Here is a 24,426-nt window from a genome sequence, read left to right as displayed (position 1 = left end):
CACCCTATCTAAGCCATTCATTATCTTAGCCATTCATTAGCTTCTATACAGCTGCAACATGACTTGCCAAAGAAGGCAAGCATGCCGTAGGCCTTCTTGACTACCTTCTCCACCTGTGTTGCCCCTTTCAGTGACCTGTGGACCTGTACACCAAGATCTCTCTGACTGTCAATACTCTTGAGGGTTCTACCATTCACTGTATATTCCCTACCTGCATTAGACCTTCCAAAATGCATTACCTCACATTTGTCCAGATTAAACTCCATCTGCCACCTCTCCGCCCAAGTCTCCAACCGATCTATATCCTGCTGTATCATTCATGTTGTCTCGCTGCTCCCCTACGAACGAGGAGCATTTGGCCCCTCGAGCCTCCCCTGCTGTTGATTGTAGCCTCACACGCACATTCTCCCCACCCCCTCACCCGGATAAACTTTCACCCTCGTCAATCAACAATCTACCCCCCAGAACCTCTGGCCATGGCGTTGAGAGACTCCAGGAAATGGAGAGGGGTGATTAGAGGGGGAGAAGAACATCGAGTCTCGTTATACGCAGATGACCTATTGTTATACGTGTCGGACCCAGCGGGGGGGGGATGATAGAGGTTATGCGAATTTTGAGGAGGTTCGGGGAATTCTCGGGGTATAGGCTAAACATGGGGAAGAGTGAATTATTTGTGATACATCCAGGAGACCAGAGTAGAGAGATAGAAGGCTTACCGCTAAGGAAAGTGGAAAGAAACTTCCGATACCTGGGGATTCAGATCGCTAGGAGCTGGGGAACCTTGCACAGACTTAATTTGACACAGCTGGTAGAACAAATGGAGGAGGACTTCAAGAGGTGGGACATGCAGCCTTTATCGCTGGCGGGCAGGGTGCAAGCAATTAAGATGATGGTCCTCATGGTCCTCCCGAGGTTCTTATTTGTATTTCAATGTCTCCCTATATTAATCACCAGGACCTTTTTTAACAAAATAGATAGGAGCATCACGAGCTTTGTGTGGGCAGGGAAAGTTCCGAGAGTAAGGAGGGGGTTCCTTCAGCGCAGTAGGGACAGAGGAGGACTGGCACTACCGAACTTGGGAGATTATTATTGGGCCGCCAATGTGGCAATGATACGTAAATGGATGATGGAGGGTGAGGGAGCGGCGTGGAAAAGACTGGAGAGAAAGTCCTGTAAAGGGACGAGTTTAGAGGCGCTGGTGACGGCGCCGCTACCGATCTCACCTAAAAAGTTTACCACGAACCCGGTGGTGGCGGCAACACTGAATATCTGGGGACAATGGAGGCGACAGAGAGGGGTGCGGGGAGCCCTGGTGGGGTCCCCTATCAGGAACAACCATAGGTTCGCCCCAGGAAGAATGGATGGAGGATTTCAGAGCTGGTACCAGTTGGGAATTAGGAAGGTGGGAGATTTATTTATAGATGGGACTTTTGCGAGCTTGGGAGCATTGGAGGGAAAGTATAAGTTACCCCGGGGAAATTTCTTGAGATATATGCAGGTGAGGGCGTTTACTAGACAACAGGTGAGGGAATTTCCGTTGCTCCCGACACAGGGGATACAGGACAGGGTGCTTTCAGGGGTGTGGGTCGGAGAGGGCAAGGTGTCAGAGATTTACAGAGAGATGAGGGAAGAGGGGGAGGAGTCGGTGGGAGAACTAAAGGGAAAGTGGGAAGAAGAATTAGGGGAGGAGATAGAGGAGGGTATGTGGGCTGATGCCCTAAGCAGGGTAAATTCCTCTTCCTCATGCGCCAGGCTTAGCCTGATTCAATTTAAGGTGCTACATAGAGCACACATAACGGGAGCAAGATTGAGCAGGTTCTTTGGAGTGGAGAACAGGGGCGTCATTCTCCGACCCCCCCGCCGGGTCGGAGAATGGATGTTGGCCGCCGTGAATCCCGCCCCCGCCGAAGTCTCCGCTCCCGGAGATTGGGCGGGGGCGGGAATCCGGCCGCGCCGGTTGGCGGGACCCCCCGCTGGATTCTCCGGCCTGGATGGGCCGAAGTCCCGCCCAGAAATTGCCTGTCCCGCCGGCGTAAATCAAACCTGGTATTTACCGGCGGGACCAGGCGGCGTGGGCGGCTCCGGGGTCCTGGGGGGGGGGGGCGCGGGGCGATCTGACCCCGGGGGGTGCCCCCACGGTGGCCTGGCCCACGATCGGGGCCCACCGATCCGCGGGCGGGCCTGTGCCGTGGGGGCACTCTTTCCCTTCCGCCTCCGCCACGGCCTCCACCATGGCGGAGGCGGAAGTGACTCTCCCCACTGCGCATGCGCGGGAAACTGACAGCGGCCGCTGACGCTCCCGCGCATGCGCCGGGAAAAATGACAGCGGCCGCTGACGCTCCCGCGCATGCGCCGCATTTCCGCGCCAGCTGGCGGGGAAACAAACGCCATTTCCGCCAGCTGGCGGGGCGGAAATCCCTCCGGCGTCGGCCTAGCCCCTCAATGTTGGGGCTAGGCCGCCAAAGATGCGGAGCATTCCGCATCTTTGGGCCGGCGTGATGCCCGTCTGATTGGCGCCGGCTTTGGCGCCAGTCGGCGGACATCCCGCCGTTGGGGAGAATTCCGCCCCAGATGTGGGAGGTGTCTTCCCTCTAACGTTCCCCTAGGTCGTCGAGAAATGGCTGCCACCGCCTGGTGAACCTTTGAGCCGATCCTCTCAGGACAAACTTTATCTGCTCCAGTTTAATAAACCCCGCCATATCGTTTACCCAGGCCTCCAGTCCGGGGGGTTTTGCCTCCTTCCACGTGAGTAGGATCCTGCGCCGGGCAAACCACGCACATATGTTTTGGGCATGCCCGGCACTGGAAGGATATTGGAAGGGAGTGACGGGAGTGATTTCGCGGGTGGTGAAGGCCCGGGTCAAACCAGGCTGGGGGTTAGCTCTATTTGGAGTTGCGGAAGAGCCGGGAGTGCAGGAGGCGAAAGAGGCCGACGTCGTGGCCTTTGCGTCCCTCGTAGCCCGGCGCAGGATCCTACTCATGTGGAAGGAGGCGAAACCCCCCGGACTGGAGGCCTGGGTAAACGATATGGCGGGGTTCATTAAACTGGAGCAGATAAAGTTTGTCCTGAGAGGATCGGCTCAAGGGTTCACCAGGCGGTGGCAGCCATTTCTCGACTACCTAGGGGAACGTTAGAGGGAAGACAGATGACCAGCAGCAGCAACCCAGGGGGAGGGGGGGGGGGGGGGGGAGGGGTTAGTTTAGTACAGGTCAATAGATAATGGGGTTTTGCTACTTGTGTATTGTTAAAAATTTCTATTTGTTATCGTTCCGTTTGTTTTGTAAGAGGGAAAAATGTTGTTTAGAAAAAATTTTCAATAAAATATATTTTTTTTTTAAAAATCTACCCCCTCATCCTTAAAAATATTCAAAGACTCTGCTTCCATTGTCTGGAACTTCATTGACCATTCTGCTCACCGGGAGGCCGGGTCAGACGGTACGTGGCTCTCATGACGCCCTCCCCAACCCGAACCCGTCCCCACATTTCCCACCCCCGACTCCCCGCTCTCCTGCCCCCCCCCCCCCCCTCCCCGCACCCTCCCCTCCACCCGCCGTTGCTGAACATCGCGGGATCTTACTTTGCCTCCGGGTCATATTCCGACCAGATCCGCTTGAACTCGTCCAGGTGGTGCGGCCCCAGGATCGACCAATCCCGCGTCAGGTAGTCAAAGTTGTCCATGATGACGGCCACGAATAAGTTTATAATCTGGAAAGGGGGAGGAGGATCCAGGCACAGGGTGAGGGGGGGTGACGGAGGCAGTGGTGTTGGGGGAGGGGGGTGGGGGAGATTTGGGGGGGGGGGGGAGTTGGGCAATGAGGAAATGCTGTTACCAATTCTGCCCAGGCCCTATTCCGGGAGTTTGGCTCCCCAATCTCCCTCCTTCCCCAGGCCCTCACAATCCCTCTCTCTCTCTGTCTCTCTCTCTCTCTTTAATAGAGGAGCTGAGTCCTGCACTCCTGAAGACCTCGGGCGTGTTCTGAAAACCGGGAGTGAGGCCTGAGGCCTAGTCTAGAAAACGCCTTCAGCAGCGACAGCCTTCAGGGTGCACAACACCCTGAACTCAGGGTGCCGGGCGAGGGCGCAAGGGAGACAGGGCCCCCCACCGCCCTCTCCCCCACCGCCCTCACCCCCGTCCCACAACCCCCACAGCAGCCTGTTCTGACGAATGTTATAATGTTAGAACTTGTTATAAATCATTTTTTATATTTGTTGCAGTAATGGCATTTAAAAACCCTGGTTTAAATACACACAGGCAGTGTGTCTGCTAAAGCTGCAATTAAAGAGTTGTAAAAGGTGAGGTAACCATTTATTCCAACTGCTAACTTGGTTACAGATAAAAGCTAATGGAATAGTGCTGTGATTGCTGGAGATTCCCTGGAGTGCAGATGATTTATGAGGCATTGTATTTAGTCCTCACTAGGCTTGATGGGATGCAGGTGATTTAATTAATAGGAGGAGCCAGGTGTGTCTGTAGTTTTAATCATAAAATTTACAGTGCAGAAGGAGGCCATTCGACCCATCGGGTCTGCACCGGCCCTTGGAAAGAGCACTCTACCCAATCCCACACCTCCACCCAATCACCATAACCCATTAACCCCACCCAACCTTTTTGGACACGAAGGGCAATTTAGCATGGCCAATCCACCTAACCTGCACATCTTTGAAACCGGAGCACCCGGAGGAAACCCACGCAGGCACGGGGAGAACGTGCAGACTCCGCACCGACACTGACCCAGCGGGGAATCAAACCCGGATCCCTGCAGCTGTGAGGCAGTAATGCTACCATGCTAACTACTATGCTAACGTGCTTGCAGTCTGCTATCGGATTTTGAATTGAACAACACGGGGGGGGGGGGGGGGCATGGTAGTACAGTGGTTAGCACAGTTTTGTCACAGCCCCAGGGTCCCAGGTTCGATTCCCGGCTGGGTCACTGTCTGTGAGGAGTCCGCATCGTCCTCCCCGTGTCTGCGTGGGTTTCCTCCGGGTGCTCCGGTTTCCTCCCACAGTCCAAAGATGTGCAGGTTAGGTGGATTGGCCGTGCTAAATTGCCCTGAGTGTCCAAAAAAAGGTTAAGTGGGGGTTACTGGGTTACGGAGATGGGGTGGAGGTGTGGGCTTGGGTATGGTGTTCTTTCGAAGGGTCGGTGCAGACTCGATGGGCTGAATGGCCTCCTTCTGCACAGTAAATTCTATGAACAGTTTTGCCAAATGCTGATGGGTTGAGCAGAAGTGTCCTGGATCTTGTCCTGATGGGAATTTATTGTTCAATTCTGGTCGCCACACTACCAGAAGGATGTGGAGGCTTTCGAGAGGGTGCAGAAGAGATTTACCAGGATGCTGCCTGGTATGGAGGGCATTGGCTATGAGGAGAGGTTGAATAAACTCGGTTTATTCTCACTGGAACGACGTAGGTTGAGGGGCGACCTGATAGAGGTCTACAAAATTATGAGGGGCATAGACAGAGTGGATAGTCAGAGACTTTTTCCCAAGATGGAAGAGTCAATTACTAGGGGGCATAGGTTTAAGTTGGGAGGGGCAAAGATTAGAGATGTGCGAGGGAAGTTTTTTGCACAGAGGGTAGTGGGTGCCTGGAACTCGCTGCCGGAGGAGGTGGTGGAAGCAGGGACGATAGTGACGTTTCTGGGGCATCTTGACAAATACATGAATAGGATGGGAATAGAGGGATACGGCCTGAGTGGAGAAGGTTTTAGTTTAGACGGGGAGCATGGTTGGCGCAGGCTTGGAGGGCCGAAGGGCCTGTTCCTGTGCTGTACTTTTCTTTATTCCACTGATAATTGTAAAGTTGTTTCTTTGATGTTAATGGGATTAAATCTCTTTCTAAATTAAAGTTTGTTTTAACATAAAAGATACATATTGGTCCGAATCATCACTGCTGGAATGAAGTATCCTTTCCTCACAGTTGTACAAATTAAAAATATTGTTCGGGGTCCCGTCCAGGATCCTAACACATGTTGGGATCTGGTTCGGAACCCTCACAGATGTTGGGATCTGGTTCGGAACCCTCACAGATGTTGGGATCTCGTTCGGAATCCTCACAGATATTGGGATCTGGTCCGGGATCCTCACAGATGTTGGGACCTGGTCCGGGATCCTCACAGATGTTGGGGTCTGGTCCGGAATCCTCACAGGTGTTGGGATCTGGTCTGGGATCCTAGCAAATGTTGGGATCTGGTCTGGGATCCTCACAGATGTTGGGCTCTGGTCCGGGATCCTCACAGATGTTGGGATCTGGTCCGGGATCCTAACAAATGTTGGGACCCGGTCTGGGATCCTAACAGATGTTGGGATCTGGTCCGGGATCCTAACAAATGTTGGGATCTGTTCTGGGATCCTAACAAATGTTGGGATCTGGTCTGGAATCCACACATATATTGGGATCTGTTCTGGGATCGCAACAGATGTTGGCATCTGGTCTGGGATCTGTTCCTGTATCCTAACAAATGTTGGAATCTGGTCCGGGATCCTCACAGATGTTGGGATCTGGTTCAGAATCCTCACAGATGTTGGGATCTGGCACGGAATCCTCACAGATGTTGGGATCTGGTCCAGGATCCTCACAGATGTTGGGATCTGGTCCGGGATTGTAACACAGGTTGAGATCTGGTCTGGGATCTGAACAAATGTTGGGATCTGTTCCGGTATCCGAACAAATGTTGGGATCTGGCCCGGGATCCTGACAAATGTTGGGATGTGGTTCGGGATCCTGTCAAATGTTGGGATCTGTTCCGGTATCCTGACAAATGTTGGGATCTGATCCGGGATCCTGACAAATGTTGGGATTTGGTCCGGGATCCTGACAAATGTTGGGATCTGGTCCGGGATCCTAACAAATGTTTGGATCTGGTTCTGAATCCTGACAGATGTTGGGACCTGGTCCAGGATCCTCACAGATGTTGGGATCTGATTTGGAATCCTCACAGATTTTGGGATCTTGTCCGGGATCCTCACAGATGTTGGGATCTGGTTCGGAATCCTCGCAGATGTTGGGATCTGGTTCGGAATCCTCACAGATGTTTCCCAGGAGGATCCGGAGAGCTGCCTGAACACGCCTCTTGCCGCCTCAGTTCCGGGTATCAGTCGCGCAGACAGGTCCCAGAGTTGGAAAGATTCGGGATGGTCAGTGAGGTGATTTTTGTCCCCCTGCAGTGCGTTTGCTATTGTGATTCAGGCGGATAGATTGGCGCACAGCAACATCCCACAGTTAACAATCTGATCAATGATTCAGCGTCATTTATTTTTAAATGATGTTTTCTGAGGCCTGAATATTGCCCGTGGGATACAGCTGAAAATCCGCCCCCCCCCCCTCTCCTACCAGACTTTTCCCACTGCCAGACCTTTATTCCAATAGTCACTATATTATCTTAATGATCCACGAGAGAGAGCAGATAGGGATCTGCAGTTCAACACTTCAACTGGGATCGACAGTGCGGCGCTCCCTCAGCACTGACCCTCCGACAGTGCGGCGCTCCCTCAGCACTGACCCTCCGACAGTGCGACGCTCCCTCAGCACTGACCCTCCGACAGTGCGGCGCTCCCTCAGCACTGACCCTCCGACAGTGCCGCGCTCCCTCAGCACTGACCCTCCGACAGTGCGGCGCTCCCTCAGTACTGGCCCTCCGACAGTGCGGCGCTCCCTCAGCACTGACCCTCCCACAGTGCGGCGCTCCCTCAGCACTGACCCTCCGACAGTGCCGTGCTCCCTCAGCACTGACCCTCCGACAGTGCCGCGCTCCCTCAGCACTGACCCTCCGACAGTGCGGCGCTCCCTCAGCACTGACCCTCCCACAGTGCGGCGCTCCCTCAGCACTGACCCTCCCACAGTGTGGCGCTCCCTCAGCACTGACCCTCCCACAGTGCGGCGCTCCCTCAGCACTGACCCTCCCACAGTGCGGCGCTCCCTCAGCACTGACCCTCCGACAGTGCGGCGCTCCCTCAGCACTGACCCTCCGACAGTGCGGCGCTCCCTCAGCACTGACCCTCCGACAGTGTGGCGCTCCCTCAGCGCTGACCCTCCGACAGTGCGGCGCTCCCTCAGCACTGACCCTCCGACAGTGCGGCGCTCCCTCAGCACTGACCCTCCGACAGTGCGGCGCTCCCTCAGCGCTGACCCTCCGACAGTGCGGCGCTCCCTCAGCGCTGACCCTCCCACAGTGCGGCGCTCCCTCAGCACTGACCCTCTGACAGTGCGGCGCTCCCTCAGCATTGACCCTCCGACAGTGCGGCGCTCCCTCAGCACTGACCCTCCGACAGTGCGGCGCTCCCTCAGCACTGACCCTCCGACAGTGCGGCGCTCCCTCAGCACTGACCCTCTGACAGTGCGGCGCTCCCTCAGCACTGACCCTCTGACAGTGCGGCGCTCCCTCAGCACTGACCCTCCGACAGTGCGGTGCTCCCTCAGTACTGACCCTCCGACAGTGCGGCGCTCCCTCAGCACTGACCCTCCGACAGTGCGGCGCTCCCTCAGCACAGACCCTCTGACAGTGCGGCGCTCCCTCAGTACTGACCCTCTGACAGTGCGGCGCTCCCTCAGTACTGACCCTCCGACAGTGCGGCGCTCCCTCAGCACAGACCCTCTGACAGTGCGGCGCTCCCTCAGCACTGACCCTCCGACAGTGCGGCTCTTCCTCAGCACTGACCCACCGACAGTGCGGTGCTCCCTCAGCACTGACCCTCTGACAGTGCGGCGCTCCCTCAGCACTGACCCTCTGACAGTGCGGCGCTCCCTCAGCACTGACCCTCCGACAGTGCGGTGCTCCCTCAGTACTGACCCTCCGACAGTGCGGCGCTCCCTCAGCACTGACCCTCCGACAGTGCGGCGCTCCCTCAGCACTGACCCTCCGACAGTGCGGCGCTCCCTCAGCACTGACCCTCCGACAGTGCGGCTCTTCCTCAGCACTGACCCACCGACAGTGCGGCGCTCCCTCAGCACTGACCCTCCGACAGTGCGGCGCTCCCTCAGCACTGACCCTCCGACAGCGCGGCGCTCCCTCAGCACTGACCCTCCGACAGTGCGATGCTCCCTCAGCATTGACCCTGCAACACCTCGTTTCTGATGGGTTAGGACACCGGAACGCGGTCTGAAATTATGCAATGGGTGGGAGAACGCTGCGCGGGTTCCTCACTTACCAGGAACGCACACAGCATGAAGAAACTGATGAAGTAGACAATTGCAAAGTTACTGCCGCACGTGAATTCCTCTCCGGGGCCGTAGTCTGACTCGGGGTCGCACCTTTTCCCCGGCAGGCTGGCCAGCATAATCTCCTGCCAGGCCTCTCCAGTCGCACACCTGTCGAAGCCAAACACGACCAGAGTTACCGCCTCTGTCAGGCATGGCAATGGAAAGAAGACACATGTTAACAGGTCACGCTGTAATTGCGGCCTCCCACCACCAATAGTGCTGTCGCACACTTCCACTGAGAGGTACGGCATCAGTTAAAGTTTGGCGCACGGTGCCTCTGGCAGAGCAAGAGATAGATGGGGCAGCCTATTTCCACATTTACAGTGGGAAAAGGCTATGTAATCGTGTCACACTGTAATATCAGCCTCCCGTCACTGGTGGCACTATAGGGAACATTAAATATTTCCCGCCCTCACCCACTCGCAGGATCATCCACGTCTCCAACTAGCCCATGCCCAATGAACTCCTGCAGCCCCTTCTCAGGAACTCAAGTACTATCTTTCCCGACAGCCCCCCTCCCCCCCTCCCTCCACTCCCGCAATGCGCCTCAGTACCTGAAGAGAAGGAGCACAGCCTGGGGGAAAGTTTGAAAGTTGTTGTTCATGTTGATCTCCGTGTTGTCCTGCATCGCGATTTTCCCGAAGGTCTAGGAACAAGACGAGAGTCAACGTCAGCGAGCATCGAATGAGGACCCCTAGGCTGCTGCGCTAGAAAAGAGAGCCCCAAAAATCGCTTGGCCTGGTAGTGGGTTTGGTGACTGGCTGCTAGGGGCTGGGCCTGATTTGCCAGGGCCTAATATGGGTTTGGTGATGGGTTGCTATGCTGGGCCTGAATTGAATTAGCCCGGTAATTGGTTTGGTTACTGGTTGCGAGGGTAATGGGGCTTGGTTGCTAAGGACCAGGCCTGAATTGCTAATGGCTTTGGTGATGTTTGCTAGGCCGAGCCTGAGGCCTTTTTCATGGCAGGCTGTCGACAACACATCATTTACCTGCATCCCGATGACTGAATAGATGAAGAAAATCATGGCGATCAAGAGAGCGACATACGGCAGGGCCTGTGAAAATAAATGGGTTGAGGGAAAGCGAGGAGCGGACAATAGAGAAACATAGAGGTAGAGAGACAGACAGAGGGGCGAGGGAGCCGAGGCATTGACGATGAATGAGGGAGAAGGATGGGGGGGTAGGAGAAAGTGGCAGCAGGAGTGATTGAGAGTGGCATAGGCAGTGGGAGAAGAGAGATGGAGGGAGGAAGAGAGAGAAGGGGGAGAGGGACAAAGAGTGAGACAGAGAAAAGGGGAGAGGGAGAAAGCAAGATGGAGAGAGAGAGAGAGATAGAGAGTCAGGGTTGAGAGAAAGAGAAAGAGACAGGGTAGAGAGACGGAATGAGAGAGAGACGGGAGAAAGTTTCAGAGAAAGAGGAACAGCCAAAGAGAGAGGGAGAGAGACAGGGAGAGAGGGAGAGAAAAGGGAGAGCGGGAGAGAGAGTGATTCAATCCACTGCAAAACATGTTCATACAACTTAATGATCTCAAAGAATATCTCCCAGTTTTGGTTTATATCTGAGGACAAGTACTCAGGGGGTTAGATACAGAGTAAAGCTCCCTCTACACTGTCCCCGTCAAACACACCCAGGACAGGTACAGCACGGCGTTAGATACAGAGTAAAGCTGCCTCTACACTGTCCCCGTCAAACACCCAGGACAGGTACAGCACAGGGTTAGATACAGAGTAAAGCTCCCTCTACACTGTCCCCGTCAAACACCCAGGACAGGTATAGGACAGGGTTAGATACAGAGTAAAGCTCCCTCTACACTGTCCTCATCAAACACTCCCAGGACAGGTATAGGACGGGGTTAGATACAGAGTAAAGCTCCCTCTAATCTGTCCCCATCAAACATTCCCAGGACAGGTACAGCACAGGGTTAAATACAGAGTAAAGCTCCCTCTACACTATCCCCATCAAACACTCCCAGGAGAAGTACAGCATGGGATTAGATACAGAGTAAAGCTCCCTCAGCACTGTCCCAATCAAACACACCCAGGACAGGTACAGCACGGAGTTAGATACAGAGTAAAGCTCCCTCAGCACTGTCCCAATCAAACACACCCAGGACAGGTACAGCACAGGGCTAGATACAGAGATACTGTTAGGAAAACAAAGGTATTTATCGATTTATCTGCTGAGGTTTGCAGCTGTTGCTTAGAAACTACAGGCCCTTGTAAGGTAAAACAAGAAGCTTTCTTTTGATCATGTTTTTAAAAAAATGAAAGCAACCGCAGTTGCTGATAGATAGCTGGACAGGAAATATCTCTCAGCTCTGCTCAATGCAAGAGAATCTGCACAATGGAGTAATGTGCAAGACAGCAAGCTCCAGGGAAACTGAAGGGCGGTTGGTTCTAGAAACCTGTAAATTGAAAAAGAACAGATGAAGCTGAAATGGAATTGGCTGATAAGAAAGTAATTTTCTCAAGTAACACTTAAGATTCCCAGAGTAATCCTAAAGCTTAAATTGTCTTTCCACTTGTCTGTGAAACGTCTTGTTGAAGTTGTACAAGACATTGGTACAGCCACACTTGGAATACTGTGTGCAGTTCTGGTCACCCTATTATAGAAAGGATATTATGAAACTAGAAAGAGTGCAGAAAAGATTTACTAGGATGTTACCGGGACTTGATGGTTTGAGTTATAAGGAGAGGCTGGATAGACTGGGACTTTTTTCCCTGGAGCGTAGGAGGCTTAGGGGTGATCTTATAGAGGTCTATAAAATAATGAGGGGCATAGATAAGGTAGATAGTCAACATCTTTTCCCAAAGGTAGGGGAGTCTAAAACTAGAGGCATAGGTTTAAGGTGAGAGGGGAGAGATTCAGAAGGGCCCAGAGGGGCAATTTCTTCACTCAGAGGGTAGTGAGTGTCTGGAATGTGCTGCCAGAGGTAGTAGTAGAGGCGGGTACAATTGTGTCTTTTAAAAAGCATTTAGATAGTTACATGGGTAAGATGGGTATAGAGGGTTATGGGCCAAGTGCGGACAACTGGGACTAGCTTAATGGTAAAAACTGGGCGGCATGGACTGGTTGGGCCGAAGGGCCTGTTTCCATGCTGTAAACTTCTATGATTCTATGATTCTAAATGTTAAAGTGTTTTGGAAGACTGTAGTGGCTGGATATCCGAGTGTGTGTAGCAATGAAAGTCAGGGACTTCCTGTTGTGGCTATGCCTAGATAGGTCGCACGTTCGGCAGTTCCCGCCGGGAACGGACTTTTGGGCTCTCCAGAGGGGCCCCAACGGCAATTGTTCGACGGCTTCCAATGTGGGAAGGCGACAGCAAGTTCCCCCGACATTATATGGATTGGACCAGGAGTGGAGCGGTTAAAAAAGTGATCCTGGTGCAGCGAAAAGTGCCATGGGAGGAAAAGCAAGATGGTGGCGGGTGGAGACCAAGCAGCGTGGGCACAGTGGTCGCAGGAGCAACAGGAGTTTCTTAAACGCTGCTTTGAGAAGCTGAGGACAGAAATGCTGGCGCCAATGAAGGCGGCGATTGAGAAGCTTGTGGAGACCCAGAAGGCCCAAGGGGCGGCGATCCGGGAGGTGCGGCAAAAAGCCTCGGAGAACGAGGGTGAGATCTTGGGCCTGGCGGTGAAGGTGGAGGCGCACGAGGCGCTGCACAAGAGGTGGGCGGAAACATTTGAGGACCTGGAGAATAGGTCGAGGAGGAAGAATCTTCGGATTCTGGGTCTCCCCGAAGGAGTGGAGGGGCCCGATGCTGGGGCATATATGAGCACGATGCTCAATTCGCTGATGGGCGCGGGAGCTTTCCCGAGGCCCCTGGAGCTGGATGGGGCTCATCGGGTCCTGGCAAGGAGACCCAAAGCCAACGAGCCGCCGAGGGCTGTAGTAGTGAGGTTCAACCGCTTTATGGACAGAGAGTGTGTCCTGAGATGGGCCAAGAAAGAGCGGAGCAGCAGGTGGGAGAACACGGAGATCCGAATTCACCAGGACTGGAGTGCGGAGATGGACAAGAAGAGGGCTGGTTTTAACCGGGCTAAGGCGGTGCTACATCGGAAGGGGGTGAAGTTCGGGATCCTGCAGCCAGCGCGATTGTGGGTCACGTTCCAGGACCGGCACCACTATTTTGAAACGCCCGATGAAGCATGGAACTTTACCCAGACTGAAAAGCTGGACTCAAATTGAGGGTTTGTCGTGGGGGGATGTTTACTGTGTTCACTGTGTTTATTATGTTTGGGGAATGTTCTTTTGGTTTGAGTGCTGGGTGGGGATGGGTGAATGGATTTGAGGTGGGGGCTGTGGGAGAGTGTGGGCGTCGGTGTTGGAGGGGCATTTCATTTTGAGTAGGGCGCTAATCCCGAAAGTGGAGGGAACGGAATATTCGGCCATAGCCATCTCGGACCACGCCCCGCATTGGATGGAGCTGGAGTTGGGGGAGGAGAGGGACCAGCGCCCGCTGTGGCGCCTGGATGTGGGACTGTTGGCGGATGAAGGAGTGTGCGGGGGTGTATTGAAAGCTATTTGGAGGCCAACGACAACGGGGAGGTGCAGGTGGGGGTAGTCTGGGAGGCGTTGAAGGCGGTGGTCAGGGGAGAGCTAATCTCCATTAGGGCCCACAGGGAGAAGAGAGAGGGGAGGGAGAGGTTGGTGGGGGAGATTTTAAGGGTGGACAGGAGGTATGCAGAGGCCCCCGAGGAGGGGCTACTTAGGGAGCGACGGAACCTCCAGACGGAATTCGACATGTCGACCACGGGGAAAGCAGAGGCACGGTGGAGGAAAGCGCAGGGGGCGGTGTATGAGTATGGGGAGAAGGCGAGTCGGATGCTGGCACATCAGCTTCGTAAGAGGGAGGCAGCGGGGGAGATTAGTGGAGTTAGGGATAGAGGGGGAATACGGTGAGGAGTGCGGTGAGAATAAACAAGGTATTTAGGGACTTCTATGGGGATCTGTACAGGTCTGAACCCCCCAGCGGGGGAGGAGGGGATGCGACGATTCCTAGATCAGCTGAGGTTCCCGAGGGTGGAGGAGCAGGAGGTGGCTGGTTTGGGGGCGCCGATTGGGCTGGAGGAGCTGGTTAAAGGATTGGGGAGCATGCAGGCGGGGAAGGCCCCGGGGCCGGATGGGTTCCCGGTTGAATTCTACAGGAAATACGTGGACCTGCTGGGCCCGTTGCTAGTGAGGACTTTCAATAAGGCGAGGGAGGGCGGGACAAGGATCCATTGCACTGTGGATTGTATAGACCGATCTCGCTCCTCAATGTTGACGCTAAGTTGCTGGCGAAGGTGCTGGCTACGAGAATTGAGGACTGTGTCCCGGGGGTGATTCATGAGGACCAGTCGGGATTTGTGAAGGGTAGGCAGCTTAATACTAATGTGCGGAGGCTCCTCAATGTGATTATGATGCCCTCGGTGGAGGGAGAAGCGGAGGTAGTGGCAGCTATGTACACGGAGAAGGCCTTTGATCGGGTGGAGTGGGAGTATCTTTGGGAAGTGTTGCGGAGGTTTGGGTTCGGGGAGGGGTTCATCAGTTGGGCCAGACTGCTATATCGAGCCCCGGTGGCGAGTGTGGCTACGAACCGGCGGAGGTCGGAGTACTTTTGGCTGTACCGGGGGACGAGGCAGGCGTGTCCCTTATCCCCCTTGTTGTTTGCACTGGCAATTGAGCCGCTGGCCATGGCACTGAGGGAGTCCAGGAAATGGAGGGGACTGGTCCGTGGGGGAGAGGAGCATCGGGTGTCGCTGTATGCTGATGACCTGTTGCTGTATGTGGCGGATCCAGTGGAGGGGATGGCGGAGGTCATGCGGATCCTTAGGGAGTTTGGGGACTTTTCGGGGTATAAACTCAACGTAGGGAAGAGTGAGCTCTTTGTGGTGTATTCAGGGGACCAGGGAAGGGGGATAGACGAGCTACCACTGAAGAGGGCGGAAAGGAGCTTTCGGTACCTGGGGATCCAAGTGGCTAGGATTTGGGGGGCCCTGCACAAGCTCAATTTGACGCGGTTGGTGGAGCAGATGGAGGAGGATTTTAAAAGATGGGATATGCTGCCACTCTCACTAGCGGGTAGGGTGCAGTCGGTCAAAATGACGGTCCTCCCGAGGTTTCTCTTTGTGTTCCAGTGCCTTCCCATTATGGTCACCAAGGCCGTTTCCAAACGGGTAAGCAGGAGCATCATGGGATTTGTGGGGGCGAATAAGACCCCGAGGGTGAAGAGGGTGTTTCTGGAGCGTGGCAGGGACAGGGGGGGCTGGCGCTGCCGAATCTGTGCGGCTACTATTGGGCAGCCAATGTGACGATGATCTGTAAGTGGGTAATGGAGGGAGAGGGGGCGGCGTGGAAGAGGCTAGAGATGGCGTCCTGTGTGGGCACGAGCCTGAGGGCGCTGGCGACGGCACCGCTGCCGCTCTCGCCGACAAGGTACACCACGAGCCCGGTGGTGGCGGCGACGCTGAAGATCTGGGGGCAGTGGAGGCGACACAGGGGCGAGGTGGGAGCTTCGGTTTGGTCCCCGATTCGGGAGATTCATCGGTTCGTCCCGGGAAGGATGGATGGGGGGTTTCGGACCTGGCATCGGGCAGGGATTAGAAGAATGATAAAAAAACAATGAAAGGCGGGGATTCTGAAAGGGGTTGGTGTGAATTCCCGGACTGGTTTCCCCGGTAAAAGTGGGGCTCGAGCGCTGCTCACGAGAATCGTTTGGAAAACGTGGACCAGATTTCGGAACGCAAAGGGCGAATAGAAGGCCGGAAAGTGAGAGACTATTTTAATAATCGCACTCTGGGGACTGGAGTTTAGAAACTCTGACGCGACAATCATCTGGGTGGGATTCTGAGGCGACGCCCACAGACCTTCCCTTGGGGTTTCACAGCGGAGGGGGTATCTGACCACACGGGCACCTTGCGTGCCCCAAAAGGACTTTGCGAGTGGATGAGAGCATTGTTGCCGTCAGTCACGTTAATCCCAGTTATACCATCAACTGCGGTCAAAACATTGGACTCAGAGTAAATATCCCTCGATGCCAACCTGAAATGATTTGATGAAAGTCCAGAGTAGGGTCCTGATTCCTTCGCCCTTGCTCAGTAGCTTCACCAGACGCATGACCCGGAATAATCGGAAGAACGTGATAGAGATCCGGGAGCTGTCTTCCGAGCTCTGGGATAAAGGGAAACAGAGAACCATTGAGCTGATTGATTATTGAGAGCACATTATCGACGGCGAGAGACACTGCTGAGGGAGCGCCGCACTGTCGGAGGGTCAGTGCTGAGGGAGCGCCGCACTGTCGGAGGGTCAGTGCTGAGGGAGCGCCGCACTGTCGGAGGGTCAGTGCTGAGGGAGCGCCGCACTGTCGGAGGGTCAGTGCTGAGGGAGCGCCGCACTGTCGGAGGGTCAGGGCTGAGGGAGCGCCGCACTGTCGGAGGGTCAGTGCTGAGGGAGAGCCGCACTGTTGGAGGGTCAGTGCTGAGGGAGCGCCGCACTGTCGGAGGGTCAGTGCTGAGGGAGCGCCGCACTGTCGGAGGGTCAGTGCTGAGGGAGCGCCGCACTGTCGGAGAGTCAGTGCTGAGGGAGCGCCGCACTGTCGGAGGGTCAGTGCTGAGGGAGCGCCGCACTGTCGGACGGTCAGTGCTGAGGCAGCGCCGCACTGTCGGAGGGTCAGTGCTGAGGGAGTGTTGCAGTATCGGAGGGTCAGTGCTGAGGGAGCGCCGCACTATTGGAGGGTCAGTACTGAGGGAGCGCCGCACTGTCGGAGGGTCAGTGCTGAGGGAGCACCGCACTGTGGGAGGGTCAGTGCTGAGGGAGCGCCGCACTGTCAGAGGGTCAGTACTGAGGGAGCGCCGCACTGTCGGAGGGTCAGTGCTGAGGGAGCACCGCACTGTCGGAGGGTCAGTGCTGAGGGAGCGCCGCACTGTCGGAGGGTCGGTGCTGAGGGAGCGCCGCACTGTCGGAGGGTCAGTGCTGAGGGAGCGCTGCACTGTCGGAGGATCAGTGCTGAGGGAGCACCGCACTGTCGGAGGGTCAGTGCTGAGGGAGCGCCGCACTGTCGGAGGGTCGGTGCTGAGGGAGCGCCGCACTGTCGGAGGATCAGTGCTGAGGGAGCGCCGCACTGTCGGAGGGTCAGTGCTGAGGGAGCGCCGCACTGTCGGAGGGTCAGTGCTGAGGGAGCGCCGCACTGTCGGAGGGTCAGTGCTGAGGGAGCGCCGCACTGTCGGAGGGTCAGTGCTGAGGGAGTGCCGCACTGTCGGAGGGTCAGTGCTGAGGGAGCGCCGCACTGTCGGAGGGTCAGTGCTGAGGGAGCGCCGCACTGTCGGAGGGTCAGTGCTGAGATGGGTGTAAAAGACGTCTCGGAGCTGCTTTCGGATGGAGTAGTGTCAGTCGGGGGTTGATGCTGAGTCGGTGCTGACTGAGCCCCCTGTCCTGGGCCCACATCGATCCCGGATGCAACAGCATTGTAAAACAGATTAGTCACAGTGCCTGGGATCTTGCTGCGCTTCCACTGGCTGCTGCGTTCGTTACGTAACGTCAAAATAAAACAACTCCCCACTGGCCGTGAGATGCTTTGCGCCATCCCGAGCAAGCGAGAGGGGGAAAAGTCACTGAGGTCAGCAGCGTGATACATTACCTCACCCAGATTGCCACCGTTCTGGAACAGCATGAAGACATGAAAAACGAAATGACGGAAGGTTCCGGAGACGTGACAACGAGAAAGACGTGAAGCCAACAACAATGAATTGAACGCAGGACGATGGAACAATGAGACACAACAGCAATCGTTAGCACGACACCAATAACACACAACTCACAGAGAGAGAACTCAGAGAATAACAGAGACCCGGGAGTGAGTTACAGACTGGAATCTAATCGAGGGGTTCGGGGTGGTTTATATATAGAATAACAGATACCCGGGAGTGAGTTACAGACTGGAATCTAATCGAGGGGTTCGGGGTGGTTTACATATAGAATAGCAGATTACCGGGAGTGAGTTACTGACTGGAATCTAATCGAGGGGTTCGGGGTGGTTTATATATAGAATAACAGATACCCGGGAGTGAGTTACTGACTGGAATCTAATCGAGGGTTCGGGGTGGTTTATATATGGAATAACAGATACCCGGGAGTGAGTTACAGACTGGAATCTAATCGAGGGGTTCGGGGTGGTTTAGATATAGAATAACAGATACCCGGGAGTGAGTTACAGACTGGAATCTAATCGAGGGGTTCGGGGTGGTTTATATATAGAATAACAGATACCTGGGAGTGAGTTACAGACTGGAATCTAATCGAGGGGTTCGGGGGGTTTATATATAGAATAACAGATACCCGGGAGTGAGTGACAGACTGGAATCTAATCGAGCGGTTCAGGATGGTTTATATATAGAATAACAGATACCCGGGAGTGAGTTACAGACTGGAATCTAATCGAGGGGTTCGGGGTGGTTTATATATAGAATAACAGATACCCGGGAGTGAGTTACAGACTGGAATCTAATCGAGGGGTTTAGAGTAGTTTATATATAGAATAACAGATACCCGGGAGTGAGTTACAGACTGGAATCTAATCGAGGGGTTTAGAGTAGTTTATATATAGAATAACAGATACCCGGGAGTGAGTTACAGACTGGAATCTAATCGAGGGGTTCGGGGTGGTTTATATATAGAATAACAGATACCCGGGAGTGAGTTACAGACTGGAATCTAATCGAGGGGTTCGAGGTGGTTTATATATAGAATAACAGATACCCGGGAGTGAGTTACAGACTGGAATCTAATCGAGGGGTTTGGGGTGGTTTATATATAGAATAACAGATACCCGGGAGTGAGTTACAGACTGGAATCTAATCGAGGGGTTCGTGGTGGTTTATATATAGAATAACAGATACCCGGGAGTGAGTTACAGACTGGAATCTAATCGAGGGGTTCGTGGTGGTTTATATATAGAATAACAGATACCCGGGAGTGAGTTACAGACTGGAATCTAATCGAGGGGTTCGTGGTGGTTTATATACAGAATAACAGATACCCGGGAGGGAGTTACAGACTGGAATCTAATCGAGGGATTCAGGGTGGTTTATATATAGAGTACAGTACGAAGTCTTACAACACCAGGTTAAAGTCCAACAGGTTTGTTTCGATGTCACTAATTTTCGGAGCGCTGCTCCTTCCTCAGGTGAATGAAGAGGTCTGTTCCAGAAACACATATATAGACAAATTCAAAGATGCCAAACAATGCTTGGAATGCGAGCATTAGCAGGCGATTAAATCTTTACAGATCCAGAGATGGGGTAACCCCAGGTTAAAGAGGTGTGAATTGTACCAAGCCAGGACAGTTGGCAGGATTTCGCAGGCCAGATGGTGGGGGATGAATGTAATGCGACATGAATCCCAGGTCCCGGTTGAGGCCGCACTCATGTGTGCGGAACTTGGCTATAAGTTTCTGCTCGGCGATTCTGCGTTGTCGCGGGTCCTGAAGGCCGCCTTGGAGAACGCTTACCCGGAGATCAGAGGCTGAATGCCCTTGACTGCTGAAGTGTTCCCCGACTGGAAGGGAACATTCCTGCCTGGTGATTGTTGCGCGATGTCCGTTCATTCGTTGTCGCAGCGTCTGCATGGTCTCGCCAATGTACCACGCTTCGGGACATCCTTTCCTGCAGCGTATGAGGTAGACAACGTTGGCCAAGTCGCACGAGTATGTACCGCGTACCTGGTGGGTGGTGTTCTCACGTGTAATAGTGGTATCCATGTCGATGATCTGGCACGTCTTGCAGAGATTGCCATGACAGGGTTGTGTGGTGTCAGGAAAGGATGTCCCGAAGCGTGGTACATTGGCGAGACCATGCAGACGCTGCGACAACGAACGAACGGACATCGCGCAACAATCACCAGGCAGGAATGTTCCCTTCCAGTCGGGGAACACTTCAGCAGTCAAGGGCATTCAGCCTCTGATCTCCGGGTAAGCGTTCTCCAAGGCGGCCTTCAGGACCCGCGACAACGCAGAATCGCCGAGCAGAAACTTATAGCCAAGTTCCGCACACATGAATGCCGCCTCAACCGGGACCTGGGATTCATGTCGCATTACATTCATCCCCCACCATCTGGCCTGCGAAATCCTGCCAACTGTCCTGGCTTGGTACAATTCACACCTCTTTAACCTGGGGTTACCCCATCTCTGGATCTGTAAAGATTTAATCACCTGCTAATGCTCGCATTCCGAGCATTGTCTGGCGTCTTTGAATTTGTCTATATATGTGTTTCTGGAACATACCTCTTCATTCACCTGAGGAAGGAGCAGCGCTCCGAAAGCTAGTGACATCGAAACGAACCTGTTGGACTTTAACCTGGTGTTGTAAGACTTCGTACTGTGCTCACCCCAGTCCAACGCCGGCACCTCCACATCATTATATATAGAGTAACAGATACCCGGGAGTGAGTTACAGACTGGAATCTAATCGAGGGGTTCGGGGTGGTTTATATATAGAATAACAGATACCCGGGAGTGAGTTACAGACTGGAATCTAATCGAGGGGTTCGGGGTGGTTTATATATAGAATAACAGATACCCGGGAGTGAGTTACAGACTGGAATCTAATCGAGGGGTTCGGGGTGGTTTATATATAGAATTACAGATACCCGGGAGTGAGTTACAGACTGGAATCTAATCGAAGGGTTCGGGGTGGTTTATATATAGAATAACAGATACCCGGGAGTGAGTTACACACTGGAATCTAATCGAGGGGTTCGGGGTGGTTTATATATAGAATAACAGATACCCGGGAGTGAGTTACAGACTGGAATCTAATCGAGGGGTTTAGAGTAGTTTATATATAGAATAACAGATACCCGGGAGTGAGTTACAGACTGGAATCTAATCGAAGGGTTCGGGGTGGTTTATATATAGAATAACAGATACCCGGGAGTGAGTTACACACTGGAATCTAATCGAGGGGTTCGGGGTGGTTTATATATAGAATAACAGATACCCGGGAGTGAGTTACAGACTGGAATCTAATCGATGGGTTCGGGGTGGTTTATGTATCGAATCATAGATACCCGGGAGTGAGTTACAGACTGGAATCTAATCGAGGGGTTCGGGGGGTTTATATATAGAATAACAGATGCCCGGGAGTGAGTTACAGACTGGAATCTAATCAAGGGGTTCGGGGGGTTTATATATAGAATAACAGATGCCCGGGAGTGAGTTACAAACTGGAATCTAATCGAGGGGTTCGGGGTGGTTTATATATAGAATAACAGATACCCGGGAGTGAGTTACAAACTGGAATCTAATCGAGGGGTTCGGAGTGGTTTATATATAGAATAACAGATACCCGGGAGTGAGTTACGGACTGGAATCTCAGCGAGGAGTTCGGGGGCTTTAGAAATAGAATAACAGATACCCGGGAGTGAGTTACAGACGAGGGTCGAGTTGTTGGTATGGGGTGTTCCGGGTTTGATGGGGGGGGTATTTCTGGAGGAGACTCACGTTAATCTCCGTCACCGCGATGTCCATCAAGCTCCCAACAACGATCAACGCATCGAACGTGTTCCAGGCATCACAGAAATAATGCTGCACATAATGGCGGAGGAAACAGAGAGAACAAGAGGGAAGAGGAAAAGAGAGGAGACGGAGAGGGTGAAGGAGGGGCAAGAGAGGAGGTGGGAGGCAGAAGGGTGGGAAGAAGAGGTGGGTGGGAGAGGCGGAGAGTGCGGCGAGGGAGGAGGGAGGGGAAGAGGGAGGGAGGAGGGAGTGGAAGAGGGAGGGAGGGGAAGAGGGAGGGAGGGGGGAGGGGAGATGGAGAGGAGAGAGATGGGGGGTAAAGAGAGTGGGGGAAATTGAGAGGGGAGGAAGGGTCAGAGGGTGAAGGTGGAAGGGGCGAGAAAGAGGGGATGTGGAGAGGAGCGATAGAGGGAGAAAGGGGGCGATGGTTAGTGGGGAGAGAGGGAGGGGAAGGGAGAGAGGGGGTGTACAAGGAGGGGGACGGGGAGGGGAAGGGGGGGAGAAGGAGAGAGATGGGGACAGTGTGGACGACGGGAGGGGGGTGAGAGTGGGAGATGGAGGGGGGAGATTGAGAGGGGAGAGAAGGGAAGGGAGATAGTGGAGGAAGGGGCGGAGGGAGAGGGAGGGCATGTGAGAGAGAGACAAATTTATCAATTTCGAAAACAACTTGTCTGAATTCTCTCTCATACGATCGCCCAGAACAACAAAGATCACATTGGAATGTCCCAAAAGCCCGCCATGTCCCAACCCTCCCTATCTCTGTAACCTCCTCCAGCCCCGACTACCCTCCCTATCTCTGTAATCTCCTCCAGCCCCGACTACCCTCCCTATCTCTGTAACCTCCTCCAGCCTCAACAACCCTCCCTATCTCTGTAACCTCCTCCAGCCTCGACAACCCTCCCTATCTCTGTAACCTCCTCCAGCCCCGACTACCCTCCCTATCTCTGTAACCTCCTCCAGCCCCTACAACCGTCCCTATCTCTGTAACCTCCTCCAGCCCCGACAACCCTCCCTATCTCTGTAACCTCCTCCTGCCCCGACAACCCTCCCTATCTCTGTAACCTCCTCCAGCCCCGACTACCCTCCCTATCTCTGTAACCTCCTCCAGCCCCGACTACCCTCCCTATCTCTGTAACCTCCTCCAGCCCCGACTACCCTCCCTATCTCTGTAACCTCCTCCAGCCCCTACAACCCTCCCTATCTCTGTAACCTCCTCCAGCCCCGACTACCCTCCCTATCTCTGTAACCTCCTCCAGCCCCGACAACCCTCCCTCTCTCTGTAACCTCCTCCAGCCCCGACAACCCTCCCTATCTCTGTAACCTCCTCCAGCCCCGACAACCCTCCCTATCTCTGTAACCACCTCCAGCCTCTACAACCCTCCCTATCTCTGTAACCTCCTCCAACCCCTACAACCCTCCCTATCTCTGTAACCTCCTCCAGCCCTACACCCCTCCCTATCTCTGTAACCTCCTCCAGCCCTACACCCCTCCCTATCTCTGTAACCTCCTCCAGCCCCGACTACCCTCCCTATCTCTGTAACCTCCTCCAGCCCCGACTACCCTCCCTATCTCTGTAACCTCCTCCAGCCCCTACAACCCTCCCTATCTCTGTAACCTCCTCCAGCCCCTACAACCCTCCCTATCTCTGTAACCTCCTCCAGCCCCTACAACCCTCCCTATCTCTGTAACCTCCTCCAGCCCCTACAACCCTCCCTATCTCTGTAACCTCCTCCAGCCCCGACTACCCTCCCTATCTCTGTAACCTCCTCCAGCCCCGACTACCCTCCCTATCTCTGTAACCTCCTCCAGCCCCGACTACCCTCCCTATCTCTGTAACCTCCTCCAGCCCCGACTACCCTCCCTATCTCTGTAACCTCCTCCAGCCCCGACAACCCTCCCTATCTCTGTAACCTCCTCCGGCCCCGACTACCCTCCCTATCTCTGTAACCTCCTCCGGCCCCTACAACCCTCCCAATCTCTGTAACCTCCTCCAGCCCCGACAACCCTCCCTATCTCTGTAACCTCCTCCAGCCGCGACAACCCTCCCTATCTCTGTAACCTCCTCCAGCCCCGACTACCCTCCCTATCTCTGTCACCTCCTCCAGCCCCGACTACCCTCCCTATCTCTGTAACCTCCTCCAGCCCCTACAACCCTCCCTGTCTCTGTAACCTCCTCCAGCCCCTACACCCCTCCCTATCTCTGTAACCTCCTCCAGCTCCGACAACCCTCCCTATCTCTGTAACCTCCTCCGGCCCCGACTACCCTCCCTATCTCTGTAACCTCCTCCAGCCCCTACAACACTCCCTATCTCTGTAACCTCCTCCAGCCCCTACACCCTCCCTATCTCTGTAACCTCCTCCAGCCCGGACTACCCTCCCTATCTCTGTAACCTCCTCCAGCCCCTACAACCCTCCCTATCTCTGTAACCTCCTCCAGCCCCTACACCCTCCCTATCTCTGTAACCTCCTCCAGCCCCGACTACCCTCCCTATCTCTGTAACCTCCTCCAGCCCCTACAACACTCCCTATCTCTGTAACCTCCTCCAGCCCCGACTACCCTCCCTCTCTCTGTAACCGCCTCCAGCCCCTACACCCCCTCCCTATCTCTGTAACCGCCTCCAGCCCCGACAACCCTCCCTATCTCTGTAACCTCCTCCAGCCCCGACAACCCTCCCTATCTCTGTAAACTCCTCCAGCCCCGACAACCCTCCCTATCTCTGTAACCTCCTCCAGCC

The 24,426-nt window shown here is 54.4% G+C and overlaps 1 protein-coding gene across 1 annotated transcript in view; it reads right to left on the bottom strand.

Annotated features, from left to right (window-relative positions):
• Positions 1 to 24,426, bottom strand: part of cacna1fb (calcium channel, voltage-dependent, L type, alpha 1F subunit) — a 224,520-nt gene that overhangs the window by 26,984 nt on the left and 173,110 nt on the right. The window contains exons 30-37 of the mRNA XM_072489013.1: positions 21,677 to 21,760; positions 17,819 to 17,839; positions 16,225 to 16,353; positions 10,190 to 10,255; positions 9,755 to 9,846; positions 9,149 to 9,308; positions 3,579 to 3,706; positions 50 to 62 (exon numbers count right to left, since the gene is read on the bottom strand). Coding sequence (XP_072345114.1) covers positions 50 to 62; positions 3,579 to 3,706; positions 9,149 to 9,308; positions 9,755 to 9,846; positions 10,190 to 10,255; positions 16,225 to 16,353; positions 17,819 to 17,839; positions 21,677 to 21,760 — 693 coding nt within the window. The remainder of the gene's footprint in view (positions 1 to 49; positions 63 to 3,578; positions 3,707 to 9,148; positions 9,309 to 9,754; positions 9,847 to 10,189; positions 10,256 to 16,224; positions 16,354 to 17,818; positions 17,840 to 21,676; positions 21,761 to 24,426) is intronic.

The sequence above is a fragment of the Scyliorhinus torazame genome, chromosome 22 (genome assembly GCF_047496885.1).
Source record: "Scyliorhinus torazame isolate Kashiwa2021f chromosome 22, sScyTor2.1, whole genome shotgun sequence".
Classification (NCBI taxonomy): Eukaryota; Metazoa; Chordata; class Chondrichthyes; order Carcharhiniformes; family Scyliorhinidae; genus Scyliorhinus; species Scyliorhinus torazame.
Note: the sequence above shows the minus strand (reverse complement) of the source record. Positions and strands in the feature narration are given on the sequence as shown.